This window comes from Alosa alosa, chromosome 6, assembly GCF_017589495.1.
Source record: "Alosa alosa isolate M-15738 ecotype Scorff River chromosome 6, AALO_Geno_1.1, whole genome shotgun sequence".
Taxonomy (NCBI): Eukaryota; Metazoa; Chordata; class Actinopteri; order Clupeiformes; family Clupeidae; genus Alosa; species Alosa alosa.
Genome location: NC_063194.1, coordinates 8951018 through 8967216, shown reverse-complemented (window position 1 = coordinate 8967216; position 16199 = coordinate 8951018). Strand labels below are relative to the sequence as shown.

Sequence of the window (16199 nt, the reverse complement as noted above, 5' to 3'; positions counted from 1 at the left end):
GTTTTAGAAGACATGATGTCTCTGATTGTTACAGAATTTACATTAATAGCAATTGCTAAGTTGTATTGATTATCCTATATTCAGTAGAGTACAGAAGAGAACAAGAACATTTGTTGTAAAATGTATTAATTAATGTAACATTAGGGCCCTAATTAACTACATTTTTGTATGTCATTATGACATAAGTATTGTTGGAATTATTGTATTGCAATGTATACATACATTAATCCTGCTTAAATGCTTTTTTTTTTAAATGAAAGGCTTTACAATCATTCGTTTTGGATCGTTGTTTAAACCCTTCTCTCTTCACCCCCATTCTTGTGTAGGATCGTGGGTCTCTACATGTCTGTCGTGCTTGTGATTGGGAAGTTTGTGCGTGAGTTCTTCAATGGCATTTCTCGTTCCATCATGTTTGAAGAGCTGCCATGTGTGGACCGTGTGCTCAAGCTTTGCACGGACATCTTCGTTGTGCGTGAGACAGGAGAGATGGAGCTGGAGGAGCAGCTGTTTGAGAAGCTCATCTTCCTATACCGCTCACCAGAGACTATGATCAAGATGACCAGGGAAAAGAAATACAACTAGCACATTATAACACTTTTTGTGTTAAATGTTTTATAAGCATTTTTGTTTCCTGAGGTTGTTTACAATAATTACAACCAGAACCTCAGGGAGACCGTGATGTCACATCTCAGGCAAAGACATTGTCTACCAGTCTGATGACCATAACTAAGTATTGGGCATTAACACTGATTTGATCCATCATATCTGGTAAAGACATGACCTTATATTTTTTTCCCCAGATGAAATGTCATTTAGCTTAGTTCAATATAGCTACCACCTGTACTGCAAAGTGTCTTATGAAATGTTGACCTGCTGGATGTAGGCTAAAACTGCAGTTGCATGCATATCTGCCAAACCTTCACCTGCTACCTCACGAGCAGGTGTTCTTTACCTTGAATGTGGAGAGGAGGGGGGTATCTATTTGTACAGAAAGCCTGAAACACATTGTGGCCCTTTTTATGTAAATAAAAATGAACTGAAAACTAGATGTACGTATGCCACAATCCCATATGTATTATGGCTCTACTGAAGTATCACCATTAAACTTGAAGGTGAAGTTAATTCAATTTCAGTACCTTTACCTGTCACTTCTCTTGTCAAGAGTGAAAATGAGATCTCGGGCATGATCAGGTTCTATAATTGGACAACCAACAACTACAATGACAGGAACGTCAACCCAATGTTCTAGCCGAGGCTGCACACATGAATCGTACCTTGCAGTTAGGGACTGGAGGTTATTGCTTTAGCTCATGAGTGTCAAGACAAGTAGTTTACAATACATTTAATAACTATTATCTTTGAATGAGAGAGCTAGGAAATGTATTTCATATAATGCATATTTCCAAAACTGTAGGCTAATCAGTTTATGTAGGAACTAGTTCACCAGTTCTTTAATACTGATATTTTAAAGAAAAAATTTACATGGTTATTTCAATTTGACTTTAACCACTGACCCCCTATAGACAGACATGGAACATTACTTTGAGGTAGTGGAGATAGGGAAGCAGTAAAGTGAGACAAAGGTAAGATCTGGCTGTAATACATTTAAGTCTGAATAAGCTATGTGAATGATCTTAATCATTAGATGGCTTTGATGAATGTCAGATTTGTTAACAACAGTATGACATTTACAACTAAAAATCTTGACAATTTTCTTAATGACTATTGAACATTGTAGCTTACTTGGCCTACACATTCTGGTGTGCATCAAAACAATCTCCTGACTGCTTTACTTGACAAGAGAGGCTTGTAGGCCTATATTAGGCAAATGTATGGGAATGAGAAAAAAAAAAAAATCAAATCAGCAATCATAACCAAGACATTTAATTACATATTTAATGGTGGAGCTTTGGAAAATTAAAATGTCGTTTTCCACTGCTTTTGTTGATGACAAACATACTAAGGAACGTTTCACGCTAGAGGTCTTCCAGCTAAGGGCCCTTTGGACACAACATCAAGGACTCAGGTTATCATGGCTCCTGTCAAGAGACGACACATCAAGTTAGTAGCAGCCATGCGCTGTATCGGAGATTACATACATCAAACCTACGACAAATTAAACTTGTTAGCAGCTAAATAACCGTTAAAAAGACAACTCTTTGACATGAGGAACGATTATTAAACATTGACTTACATGCGGTCTTCGGTCGGTTTACTTTGACACTGGTTTCCGCGGCTTTGAGGGCCTCTGCTTTCAATGGACCTTTCAAGGCTGCCCGAACAGCACTAGCACAAATCGCCGAGAAGCGAATGTAGCTGGGGAAAAAAGACACATTCTGACTTGATGCGTTTCTCGCATACTGACTTGACGCATTTCTCGTATTGTGTATCATATCAACTCACACCGGAGTGTTAAGTAACTAAGGTCATGATCCTGTACTGTTAGCCACAACTCGTGAGCTAGCGCGTAACATTAACGTTACTGTATTAGCCTAGCTAACAAGTCACGTATTTTCTTCAGCCAACATCGTGCCATTAAATTAGAATGAATGTCACAAAATGTCCAGACTACAGCAACATTATGCTATCATTTTGCACGCAAGAGTGAAACAAAGTGTTCCACTTAATTTTAAAGTTACCTTAGACCTGCTTGTCTCCAGTATGCGACCATCTTGCCTGCAATGTTGTTCTCAAGGACGAGAATGTTCTTCCTCTATTTTGTACTTGTAAGAGATGGACAAAAAATGGTGCAGTGGCGCCACTGTATGGATTGGAGGTCTGAAGTTTTTGGAGACGGACTCCGCTATCCAAGCATCCCACTTTTAGTGGGTTTTACAATGATTTCCTTTATTTTACAAAAGCACTTAAAGCAATGAAGTCTAAGAAAGCAGTACAACTTTTGAACAGTGTTGCATAATATGATTTAATGACTAAGCCCTAGTTATATGGGGGTTTTTTTCTGTTGTGTTTTGTTTTTCTGTTTTGATTATTATTTCTCTTTGCTTCCTCCTTTTAAAAGTGCATAGATGGATTCCTTATGGATTGTTTTGACCCATGTTTATTGTACTTGAATTACCAAATTATCACAAAAAAAGGTATCCGAGCATGGAGGATCCTGTAAAAAAGATCATAATATAGGCTAATATAGCAATAGTAGGGAAAATACGTCATATTTAATCAACATTTTGATTATATTTCACACAGGGCCTATTAATAACTGACCACATTTCATTTCATAAATGCCTTAGGCCTACTTCTAGCCTAGGCTACTGTATTTCCCATACAATGGATTGTTCCATAACTGTCAATATTTTGAAAACCTGTCCTGGGCCTGATGATGTTATCATTTAGATGTTCGTGTCAGCCTACATTTTTCTTCAATGCTATCTCATTTATTTGTTCCAATAACCATCACTTGCAGCCAGGCTTGGAATTTCACCATTCTGGGGGCAAGGCCACTTGGCCTTCAGTTGGGCATATTTGGTGGGGGGCACAAAGGCCACATGTCAGGGCACCAAGGCCAAAGTTAACTATAGCATATAAAAATGATCAAAGTTGTATTTAGCCTATTCACTGCAGTAGACCTGCATCACTGTATGAAACATGACAAAAACATGAAAAATGACATATTACATAGAACTGTAAATCTTCTGATCATCTAATAATTACAGATATCTAGGCTACATATAACAGTTATTTTATATTTGGCCTGCTATGAAATCATGTATTGAACAATTTAAGCACAGCTCAGCTTTAAGAAACTCAAATAGCCTAGATGCATGCTTAGCATTTTGTGATCATTAAGGCTACTTTCACAAACTGTTAGTCAGCTGTCCTCTGATTTACCAATATCTAGGCGATATTTGTAACATTTATTTTGTATTTGGCCCATTATGAAATCATGTGGAACAATTTAAACACATTGTAAAACTTAAAGCCCAAATTTGGAGACATCCATGCATGTCGAAATTTACTGCAAATTCGAAACTGGATTACTCTGGAACAGCTAACTGTACAGGGGACTGTTTTACACCTTTGTGTTCGGTAAGGTCTGCTGTTTATTCTTATATATGGTTTGTCATGTGTTAAAAGAAGGGTTCGTGAAGTATTCCACCGATATGAATGGGTAGGGAGATCATGGACGCAAAACCTTCAGTAGAATGTATGATTAAATTGAATTATATTATTTACTTTTATCGCGAACCGTTCAACACAGCAATTATCGGCATCGTCTCAGCTTTTAAACATCGTTTAAAAGCTGAGAAAAAGCTCTTTCATGTCATACTTGTGATGTCTGTGTGATGATGAGTAGGCTACTTCGCGAGTAGTTAAACTGAGAAGAATGGGTGAATTTGGACGCACTTTCTTTCATGCACTGTCACTTTCTCCACTGCGTAAAAGACTAAATTAATTTGCGCTGTGAATGCTAAGATTATTTTGACAGGCCACAGGCTAAATAAAAATCGCTATTAGTAGGACGCAAAGCAGAATATTGAAAGAAGGGGGCACCAAGGCCACCTTGGCCTGTAAACCTCTGATTTTCAAAGGGGCATCACGGCCAACGCAAGGGGCTACGACGGCCATGACTGAATCGCTGAATTAAGACAATTTCAATGTGCATTTTCTGCCACAGGATGGCGATAGAGATGTATTTATTATGTCATCCTAGTCGAGGATTCAGCAGTCATTGGGTACGCCCACCAGTCTTGCGGATAAGCATCTTGCAGCTGCTTTAAAGCCATGGAAGGAAAAATGGCTTCGTTCAAGGGAGAGTTTTGTTCATTAATGGAAATTGGTTGGAAATAGAAAAAAATCCCATTTATTTAAAGCTTCATAAAAGACATGTTTATCAAACGTGAGGACGAAACCATTTTTGGGAACAAATCTCCCCTCCCCCACACTCCCTTTGGCTATTCCTCAACCACTGACACCACCACTGAACTCAATCATAGGCCTAAATGTAACCAATGGGAGTTTCTTGGACTAAACAATGTGACATTGATGTTTGATTGTATAGTCATGCATAACATTTTGAATTTTCTGATCTTTAAATTATCTTTTGAGTTCAATATATAGATGTTTAGTTGGAAGGAATTGAAGCGTATTGATTGGGAATTGTCCAAGACAGTCTTGTCACCACTCTGCATTGATGTTGATAAAGGAATAATCTTCTGAACCAAATGCTCTTGTGGTTCTCCTCAAAATTCTTCCTGGGTGCGTAATGGATACTTGATCTGCACATCACTAAACACAGCCAAGAAACCCTACGAAAACATCACATTTACAGTTAGATCCGTGCCCTTCCTACATTCTCAATGCTAAATCTGTGTTATTTAATACACAGGCATCCGTATTCTTTCTCACATGATTAACACAATTAACATTTGTGACATGTTAATTGAACTTTAAGGGGGCATAACATTTTCTTGCATCATTAAAACACTGAAATGTATTAAAGTTAAACCATTTTGCTGATGATGTGAGAAATATATATCCAAAACACCAGATAAAACAGGCCTGTGTTATTCTATTGCGGCAGCTCTGTAGCTTAAATGTTATTCTATTGCTGTAAGTCCCTTTGGATAAAAGCATCTGTCAAATGAATAAATGTAAATGTAAGTGCAGGGGGAAATGAATCCTCATTTCAGTCTCTTAAAAGTGAAAATAAAATACTGAAAAGAAAATGTTATGGCTTAAATATTTTTCAGGGCTAAACAAAAGTGTTTTATCAGTTATCTTTTATCTACATTCTTAAACTTGTCATGGATAAATGCATTTCATGGCATTACATAATGCTGCTTATTCATTCATATCACTCATATCAATCCCAGTCGTAATTTTCACTCAAATTTTCACAATAATTTTCTATTCTCTGCAATCGATAGATCAATAGATACATACATACATACATACATACATAGATTTTAGAACTGACAAACTGACTGATAGATCAATAGATACATACATACATTCATACATACATACATACATAGATTTTAGAACTGACAAACTGACATTCTAACGTGTATCAACTACACACTCATTTATTTCACCATTTCTCGGCCTGTGTAGCACATAGTCTCACTGAAACTCATAATCACACCTCTTATTCACGGTCTGTGAACCCACCTGCTTCACCTGCAAAACTGGACCCGCCAATGTCACACCTTTCATCACAGGAAGAGGAAACCCCTTTTGAAGCATGGCTAAAACAGAAACACGACCACCATTGTTAGACTGAAGTACACCCCGCTGTCCATCCCATCTATTTTGCCCACTTCACATGGATTTCTCTGACTCAATTTCTATGAGGTTCTGGGATGATAAGTGAATTGACTACTTGCAGAAATACATGAAATATGTGAATCAGATGCACAAAACCCCGTTCCCATTCATTTTTTTGCAGCAATTAGTAGGCTATAACATCTATTGGATCTCCGGAGGTTGGAATGATCCATTCAATACAAATTGAACTTTCAGTGGCAATGAACTAGGCTAAGGCACATATTTTCTTGACATGCTTGATATGAAGCCCATGCTACTGATCACTGGTCAGATCTGGTCAGTAAAAAAATTCCGCAATTAGTTGCCAAGAAAACATGATAATACTCTCAAGGTGCAATATGTTTTGTGTTCAGTACAAACAATTTGGTACTTCTGGACTCCCTCAGCATAAACTCCATGGATGTTTTGAGACTGGTCGGAAGGAAAATCAAGTAGCCAATAGCTTAGATGTTGCGGCTTGCTTGCTATCTGCCACCTCCACCATTAAATGCACCTCATTTTCAGTTGTACTCATTGCTTGTATTGCAAAGGGAAACATTTGTAGGACACAGTGGTGTTTATGAATCTCACCATTTAGCTTTGGAAGAAAAACAGTCTTAACGGCCCAGCTTGCAGTACTCTCCAAGGTTTTAGTCTGCATAAACACATTCAACGTTCAATCGTTACAACTTACATTACATTACATTACATTACATTTAGCAGACACTTCTTGACCAAAGTGACTTACATATATCAGCTATATTACAAGGGATTACATTGTCCCCGGAGCAACTTGGGGTTAAGTGCCTTGCTCAAGGGCACAACGGTGGAAGCCGGGAATTGAACCGACAACTTTCAGGCTACTGCACGCTAGCCCAGCTCCTTAACCACTACACTACCATCGCCCCCTTAGATATAATATCATCTAATCAGATACTAACCACATCCAATCAAATATACACACATCATTATTAAACATAGACTAACCTGGAAAGTTCCAATCTCACTTGATGCCAGTGATAAGGTCAAGCTAATGGAAGGAAAAGGATTTGATGGTTAGTAGTGATCCTGTTCCTAATACACAATATGCATGTAGGATTCTAAGATTTTACTCACTTCTCCAATTGCATTTGTCCCATAAGCGTAACATTGCCAATGTTCAGTTTGCCGTTGAATTGAATTTTCTTTGTGAAAGAGCATGAGGTTAAAACACATTTTCTAATTTGAACTCTAAAACATTTCATTCATTTAATAAAAGCACAATTTGCTGCTATGGAATGTAACGATAGGTCTATGTATACCTCAACAAATTGGACAGATGGAAGCTAATGTACTCACCAGATTGAGTCTGAACAGGGGTCGGCGGGCGGTGGTGTTGTCAATGGCATAGGCTTTAACTGCTACAGACAGGACCAGAGAGAAGGAGTCCATATGGAGGGAAACAGCTGGTGTCTCATCAGCAAACACCTGGAGCTCCATCAGCATGTTGGGGAACATCTTGGGCAGCTGAACACACACACACACACACACACACACACACACACACACACACACACACACACACACACACACACACACACACACACACACACACACACACACACACACACACACACACACACACACACACACACACACACCACAGACGGTCACCTGTATGAATGTTATATTCACTTCAGGGAAAATGCACTCCCTACATTTAAGAAGAAAGACATTTCTTCTTGATATTATGCCTCTCCATTTCTACTCTAGACGATTCTTGCTTAAAATGTGTCAGATACGCAGGTGAAAGATTCAAGAAGGTATCTTTATCTCACCTGTGGGATGAGTATTCCAAATGAGCTGGTATTGAGTCGTATAGGAGACGATGGTGGAATCTGGGAGGAATTAATACAAAGTAATACTTGGTGACATGCTCTCAGTTCAGTGCATGTGACTTACTCAGTTCACTTGCCAATATGAACATTTAAAAAGATCCCCACCCCACCCTATGTTACATACACACACACCATGCTGTCGGTAACGTTGATTTGGAAGAGACCTGCGGTGAGGCAAGCGTAGGCATAGGTGTTGAGACTGTACTGGGAGATGCCCAAGGAGATCATGTAATCTGCTTTCCATGGGAGCTGGAAGACCTCAGGTGGGAATGGAGGTTCTTTTGGGTGCGTCTCACTGTAAAAAACACCCTGAATCATAGCACCAGAGAGTTACGGAGGAGCGGGATTGAGAGTCCATGGGATAAATGTAGAGTTTGACAATTAGGTTTGAGCTGTTGGCTTGAAGGCCTGAAGCCATAAATGTAGGAAGAAAGTTCTTCTACTGTCACCTTTAAGTCCACTTCTATGCCAGAGGTTTTTACAACTGGAGCATTTGTGAGAGGAACTCTAAAGATCAGGCTTGGATCAACATGGTAGTCGACTGTAAAAGAGAATCACATCACTTATTGTTTCAGTTTAGGCAATTCCCCTTCGTCTGTTTCATAGCATGCACATACACATGCACACACACACATACACACACACACACACACACCATTACCATGCATGGCTGCTAGAATTTCTTCAAGGTTTTTAACTTGGTCCTCCACAACAGGGCAGATCTGCGTGTGGTGACAAAAGATATTCAGTAATTTATTAATTATTACACACTGATTATTTTTATTTTAAATGAACCATATGTAAGATTGTGGCCAAAACTGGTACTGCAATCACTTTCAAATTACTGTAGAGCGGTGTATCCCCTCCCCCCTGACTTGAGGTTGCCAACCCAGATGCCGAAACACTACTGACTTCGTGATTAGTAGATAGTTGGAGGGTGGCACATCAGGCCAAAACACAACATTACATGACAAAACACAACATCAACATCAGTTGAGGGCTGCACTTTTTAAATGTCAATATCCTTGCTGGACTACTGTTGTCAGTGATATAAGTATTTGGAATGAATATGGTTTTTTTTTATGTTTAGTGACATATCAGGGCCATTTTATGATTTATTGAAATACATTTCTTACATACGGTTCCTTTAAATATAGCTGCAAGCAGCAATGAGGGGGCCAAGTTACATCAGACATATGGCCGTGAGCAGTAACTACAACTTTCATGTCTAGCAACCAAAGATTTGCTGAGATATAATGTCACTTCCTGTTTGGCGGCTTTGCCACCAGTTTCTATTGGCTGTGATGGGCAAAAAATTTTGTCAATGGCTTTTAGAAAGTAATGCTGATAAGGCATTGTCTGAAGATGATCTGTGCCAATTTTGATGAAGATCAGATAAAATTTGTGACCTGTGAAAATGTTTTTGTGTTTCTGGCAAAACCCAAAATGACGGCCAGATCGATTATGGTGACATCACAAGTTGGCTTTTGTTGGCCTTAGGAACTCCAAAAGACACATTAAGTTTTAATTCCAAACATGTCAACAGTTACAAGCCAAAATGCATTTTTGCTAATTGTAGCGCCCCCTAGAGGTCAAAGGTTACCAAATTTCTTGAGCGTCCATCCAATGGGGTCATGAGTCCATGTACTATGTTTGGTTATGATACATGAAATGGTTGATAAGTGATGGCATGGTCTGAAGATGGTCTGTGCCAATTTTATTGAAGATCAGATGACATTTGTGACCTGTGAAAACGTTTTAGTGTTTTTGATTGAATCCAATATAGCAATATGGCATCAATATTGTTGATGTCAAAAGTTTGCATGTGTGGGCCTTAAGACCTTCCACAGTATTACCAAACACCACCTGTAAGTTTTAATTCCAACCCCATCATTAGTGAAAATTTAGTTTCACTTTTGATAAAATCCAATATGACGGAAAATCCATCATGGCGGAAATTGACATCATAGGGTTGAACGCGGCTTGGTCCAAGGATTCCAACGATACCTCATATTTGAAAATCGGGCCAACGGGTCAAACGTTACATGCTTGAACGTTACAAACGTTACAGCGCTACAGCGCTCAAGGTGCCGACATGAAACTCGGTGAAATAAATCATGGGGCTGTCCCCAATCAGTGTGCCAAATTTCACAACTTTTTACTAGATGGTTCTAGGGCTGCCATAGACTTCAATGGTGGAAGCATAATAATAGGAATACGTACAAACACAATGGGTGCCACCCAAAAATATAATCTCAGTTTGAGTACTCACATTTCCTTGAATTATTCCCTTAATGTGGCCAGGAAAGAGATCCACAAAGGCTTGGATGAAGAAGCTGGAGAGATTTTAGGAACATTTTACATAGACCCTAAACATAATCTCTCCCAGATACATTACGCTAAACAAAGCAACTTTAATCAAAGCGACATGGTCCACAACATGGTAAACAAGTTAGTGCATCAATGAGTGCTATTTTCATACAGTCAAGTGTCAGTTCTAGTCAGGTGATAAGTGCTAGATTTAGAAAGGCTAGTTGTAAGTAGTGCTACGAGAGGAGATATTCTCTGAAGAGCAGGCAATGAGTAGCCAGTGTAGCTGGATGAGCAGCGGGGTAACATGTGCCCTTTTGGGTTGGTTGAAGACCAGGCACGCCGTCACGTTTTGGATCATCTAAAGGGGTTTCACTGTGCAGGCTGGGAGACCTGTCAGGAGGGCGTTACAGTAGTCAAGTTATGAAATGACTATGGCCTGTACCAGGAGTTGGGTAACATATTGAGTCAGGTAAGTCCTAATTTTCCGTATGTTGTAGAGTGGGAAATGGCACGACCGGGCGACCGAGGCAACATGATTGGAGAAAGTTAGTTAGTTGTCGAGCATGACTCCTACATTTCTTGCAGCCTAGGTGCAACAGTCAGGGAGTCAATTTTGATGTTAATGTGATGATGTATAGTAGGTTTAGCTGGGAGGACCAGCAGTTTGGTTTCTGAGAGGTTTATCTAGAGGTGGTGTGCCTTCATCCATGTAGATATATCTGAGAGGCAATCAGAGATCCGTGCCGAGACCAAGGGGTCATCAGTTGGAAAAGATAGAGCTGTGTGTCGTCTGCATAGCAGTGGTATGAGAAGCCAGTGCTGGCCAGTGGGCTGAACTTATGAACTCATGAATGAACAAAAGAGGATCCTTCTTTTGGAACAAGCTACCCACCTGGCTCCTCCATGAAAGCTCACGTCTACACTGCCGATTTGTGCATCACATGTCAGGCACTCGACAGAGAGACGTGCTTGGTTGTCTCTCCCCAGCTGTAGCAGAGAGGATGTATCGGTATTAAACAATGCCAGTTCAAATGCCCCTCCGTCCTTACTATGAAATGGATGGCAGAGTATGGGGGTGAAAAACAGAAAAAGATGGATTAATATTACAGTAAGGTCACAGGTCATCAGGTCACACCATTGTAATTTAGATCCACCCTCTCACTTCCCCTTCAACCCTGAATCAGTCACATGCTGAGAAGAGTGAAATAGAAATCAAACAGAACTCACAAGATTCCAAAGGAAGTTCTCCAGCTCCCTGCTACAGCTATAGCCAGGCCACTGAACTCCACCCGGAGGCCAGTATCCTCCTCAAAGTTGACACTTGGCTGTGGCATATCTACCTTAACCACCTTCATACTGAAGAAATCAGCGAGATACTCAATCCATCAACATTCTCCCATAAAAATTAACCATTTTGCTGTATCAAGCTGAGGGTACCAGGTGTTGCTCCTTATTTGGCAAACTTCCTCATAGGTTGAACACATAAACATATTACATTATAAAAAAGTAAAGGCGGACTCCAAAGACAGACTGGACTTACTCATAAAGGGCATAGCTAACACCGATGATCGATCCACTAACTACTGGGAGGTCTGCCGTGAGTAGCTTTTCCTGTACCCAGCCTGTAACCAAATCTGTCACTACACACACACACACACACACACACACACACACACACACACACACGGTGCATAACATAACAATACATCTTAAATTAAGATTAATTGTAGGATTGAGATGAAGGTGTTTTTGTCTTCAGGGCTCACCATAGTCAAGTCCCTTGGATGAAACCACCATTTTGACTCCAGGACAGGCTTGAGAAGTCTGGGTGCCCAGCAGCAGTAGCAGAAACCACCTCATATCTGCTCTGATGCTATTTCCCTTGCGTCTGTATGCCAAAGTATAATGTTGTATTTATATGTTGTAGAGAGATATCCCAGTAGGTCACCTGGAAGTGGGCCTTTGTCCAGTTTGCTTCCATGGATTACTTTTCTGCCCCACAGAGCTGTCCACTCTTAACAATTATTGTATATCATCATTATGCTTATAGTTGTTTCGCTTTGGACAAAGCAAATTCCCATAACCATAATTAATATGCAACTGCCACCACAATGCATGTTTTGATGTATAGTATAAGCAAATAAAAAATGTGCAAATAAAAAAGTAAACAACCATACCATATTATTTGTGCAGATGTATTGCTAAATATAGCAGCCTATATGGAGTACTACAGTCAATGCTACCTGCAACACCACTAAATTTGTTTGTTGGTTGTACATCCTTTTTTTGAATGGTGAAGAACTACTGCCTTGTACAGTGATTGCTTTTTTAATTGGTGTAGAATTACACTTGTGCATTATTGTTGACACCTTCCTGGCATATAGCTTATATCTATTTCCTGATAATTACACTTTTTATTCATTTTAAAGCAGCAGTGTTGTGGTCTAAATCTGGAGAGCTATAGATAAATAAAAGGTATGAAAAACTTCTAAACACTAACCAGGGCCCTTAATGGCACTGAATCTTACTTTACTAACGTGCTAATTGTGTTTTTTGCAATATACTCAGTGATGTCATCTGTCAGTGTTTAAGCTATGCTCTCTAACATAGTACATATACCCCTTAGTCTCATAAAACAGTGTTTAAGCTATGCTCTCTAACATAGTACATATACCCCTTAGTCTCATAAAACAGTGTTTAAGCTATGCTCTCTAACATAGTACATATACCCCTTAGTCTCATAAAACATCTTCACATATGAAGTTTTTGTTATGAGCATGACATAGGTGCCACAGAATGAAGTTCATTAACATCTTTATGCATGTCTGCCATTATGACAATATTTATTTTTTACATTTAATGCAGTGGAAGCACACAAAACTGCAGTATAATACCATGACACGACTGCATACTTATATATGAGCAGCACTTACCATAATGTGCTATATCAAATTATTCGCTGTTAAATTTCAAAGTATGTCCTAATGATTTTTTGAATTGTCCATGTCAGGAGAAACGATAGAACTTACCACTTAGCGAACTATCCACTGATGTTCAATGTGCAAAACTTAAACAATCTGAATACCAAGCATGCCGTTCTTACCCGTTTAGTCTGCTCTCTGAGTGGTGTTTCTTCTCTGTGAGAATGGGAAATGTCTTCTCCAGGGGATTTTGTACATTCACACTTCCTCATTCTGTATTGGAGCTTGATGTTTATAAACACACACTATTTTGTCTAAAGTGTTTATCACTCACACTATCAATGTTATCCATTAGTGTTTCAGGTGATTAAACAAAGGTTTAGTTTATGTTTGTCTGAATTCAGATTGAATATAGGTTAACAATATCACTAACACTCATCCAACTTTAGAGAGAGAGAGAGAGAGAGAGAGAGAGAGAGAGAGAGAGAGAGAGAGAGAGAGAGAGAGAGAGAGAGAGTGCTTTCAGTTCTTCTTTCTAGAAATAAAAAGAAGAAGCAAGATAAATACTTCTGTTTATTCAGATCCTTATTCTTTCTCTTCTAGATGTTCTCACACATCCACCCGGACACCCACCTCACCAACAATGCTCATTATAGCATGTAACATCAATGTTGCGGGATAGATTAGATATGTCAGCAGATTGTATTTCTTATCTTACATGTGTTTGGGGAGAACAGGCAAGCTATTGTCAGCTGAAGGGGTTGGAGCATCTCCAAAATGGCAAAGTATGTGAGGTGATCCTGATCAGTAGTAGGCTATCTGCCAACAGTATACTGTTATATAGTCCGAAGAGTGACAGGCGATGGTCCAGTGACATGGTGTTTGTCATCAAGTTTGATTAATTAATTAATGCATTATGGTTGTATTCTCCCTGGTCTGAACAGACAGAGGGACTATTCAAATCAAATACAAATCAAAGAAGCCCTCACTTATGGTCACCGGAGGAAGGTGCAACAACCCAATGCACCACACACTGGCAATGGGGTTGTGTGGTGCAGACCAATCAGATTGCACCTGCAATGGACATGCATCAAGTCACATGACAGTTTTCTGTCACATCCTGTGGACAGCAGGTTCAAGTCTACTGGAGGAAGGCGGCACACTATGGGAAGAGGATTGGCCAGTAGTGGGGGTTGTGATGCTCTAGGCTTGGAAACCCTTAGTCAGACATTCATGTGAATGGCAATTTGACAAGTTCTACTGATCTAAGCATTACTCTGGACCAGGTACATCCCTTCATGGCATATAAAACCCATGCAGTCAAGAAAGTGAAAGGTGGCTTGTGCAGCTTTGTCCATAACACTATGGTATATATATAGTGGTATATATATCTATCTATCTATATCAATATATATATATATATATATATATATATATATATATATTAAAGCAACACCAAAGAGTTTTTTGTACCTTAAAATAATGTTTCCAAAATCGTTTCAGTGGTTCATCAACTGGTATCTTCTGCATTCACTTCGCGGCCCTCTATATAACCGCACTAAGGGTATCTTGTCAGATCGGGTAGCGGATCTGTATGTAGTTCGATGGAATGAGACATAAGAAACTACAAATTTGACTTGCTTCTGAAGTCGCAATACATCATACTTTCATAAAATCGTGCAACATCCTCTACCTTGTCTGTGGACATCGTAACAAAGCCAGTGCTGGATAAACAAATAGCGTGCGCGACAGAAGAAAAGTGCTTTGGTGTTGCTTTAATACAATTACAATGCAAAGATGATGGACCAACAATGGTCCTAGTTTTAATTCGTCAAGATATTACCTTCATTAAACATACGATTTCTGCCGTGTTCTCTTTAAGCCAGGTTTCCTGTAGCCTCATCCCAGGGGACGTAATCTATGCTTCCGCCCACCGACGCGGACACATGTGTGCGCATCGCACATGCAATGTGCAAATTTCGTGTCCTCGCGGACTCTTCTTAGGTGTTACCTATAAAAAAAATCAACGTGCTAATGTAGAAATTCAGTCCTGAAATTGTAGCTTCCCTACAACATTTTCACTTCAGTTTTTAACCATTCTTACTATTGACTCGTGCGGCTTCTGCAAGCCATTTTTTTTTTCAACTATCATTTGACCTATGGAAATTAATGTGAAACCCATTTTTATTTTGTTCGTCAGTGGTAGCCTAGCTTTGTCAGGGGTATCAGATAATTACAACTCTACATGGTTTAAAAGGCTGATGCTAATGTGGGACTGGGATGTTATTGGCTGTCTAGACAGGTGAAACAATGGAAAACATGTGTTTTCTTGAAGTTATAAATGTATGCATTTCAATCCTTTCGTTGACCATGCCCCAGGTGGTTTGCTTCAGTCTTTGCACGCAACCTGCCCCACAGGTAGGCCTAAACACTCGCACCTCTTTAATAACTGTTGTCTTTTAACGACGAAATGCTTGGTCCTTGTCCTAATGGTAATCACTGACTACTGTAAGTGACGACGTGCTTAATTTGTATTAATTTAATTTGCGATTTTTTTTTTTTGCAAGGGTCTTGAGTATAGCCTAATGCCCTCAGGATGACCAAAATAAGATAGATTAATTTATTATTATTATTATTATTATTATTATTTCTGTAGGGCCTATAAGACAACAATGTGCTGTGTTTCATATTTGGTATTGAGTCACAGTAATTTATTGTTGGTGAAGAAATGTGGACAATTAATTTGAACTAGGGCCTGATTCTGACACGCAGGAGTTTATAGCATCAATTTAATTTTAAAACATGATCGGGCAAGAGGCAGAGA

General features: G+C 39.3%; 3 protein-coding genes across 4 annotated transcripts in view; 1 reads left to right on the top strand and 2 right to left on the bottom strand.

Moving 5' to 3' along the window:
- si:dkey-11f4.7 (piezo-type mechanosensitive ion channel component 2) overlaps positions 1-1127 on the top strand; it is a 37648-nt gene extending 36521 nt beyond the window's left edge. Inside the window, exon 54 of the mRNA XM_048244930.1 lies at positions 327-1127. Coding sequence (XP_048100887.1) covers positions 327-582 — 256 coding nt within the window. The 3' untranslated portion in view covers positions 583-1127. The remainder of the gene's footprint in view (positions 1-326) is intronic.
- A 755-nt stretch (positions 1128-1882) lies between these two features.
- LOC125295639 (ATP synthase subunit epsilon, mitochondrial-like) lies at positions 1883-2749 on the bottom strand. Its single transcript, XM_048244987.1, has 3 exons — positions 2640-2749; positions 2195-2316; positions 1883-2039 (listed from the first exon to the last, which is right to left on the bottom strand). Coding segments are annotated over exons 1-3 (156 nt in total). The 5' UTR covers positions 2672-2749; the 3' UTR covers positions 1883-2037.
- A 2047-nt stretch (positions 2750-4796) lies between these two features.
- On the bottom strand, positions 4797-13751 carry bpifcl (BPI fold containing family C, like). 2 transcript variants are annotated; one of them, XM_048244741.1, is made up of 16 exons: positions 13558-13751; positions 12221-12342; positions 11995-12094; positions 11682-11810; positions 11347-11502; positions 10414-10477; positions 8803-8863; positions 8591-8682; positions 8274-8450; positions 8082-8141; positions 7603-7770; positions 7381-7448; positions 7252-7294; positions 6856-6919; positions 6130-6206; positions 4797-5264 (listed from the first exon to the last, which is right to left on the bottom strand). In XM_048244741.1, the coding sequence occupies exons 2-16, from the start codon at positions 12312-12314 to the stop codon at positions 5199-5201; spliced, it is 1419 nt and encodes a 472-aa protein (XP_048100698.1). In that variant the 5' UTR covers positions 12315-12342; positions 13558-13751; the 3' UTR covers positions 4797-5198. The 2 variants fall into 2 exon arrangements, with proteins under 2 accessions (XP_048100698.1, XP_048100700.1); XM_048244743.1 differs by having other exon boundaries at positions 13484-13563.
- Positions 13752-16199: the final 2448 nt, after the last annotated feature.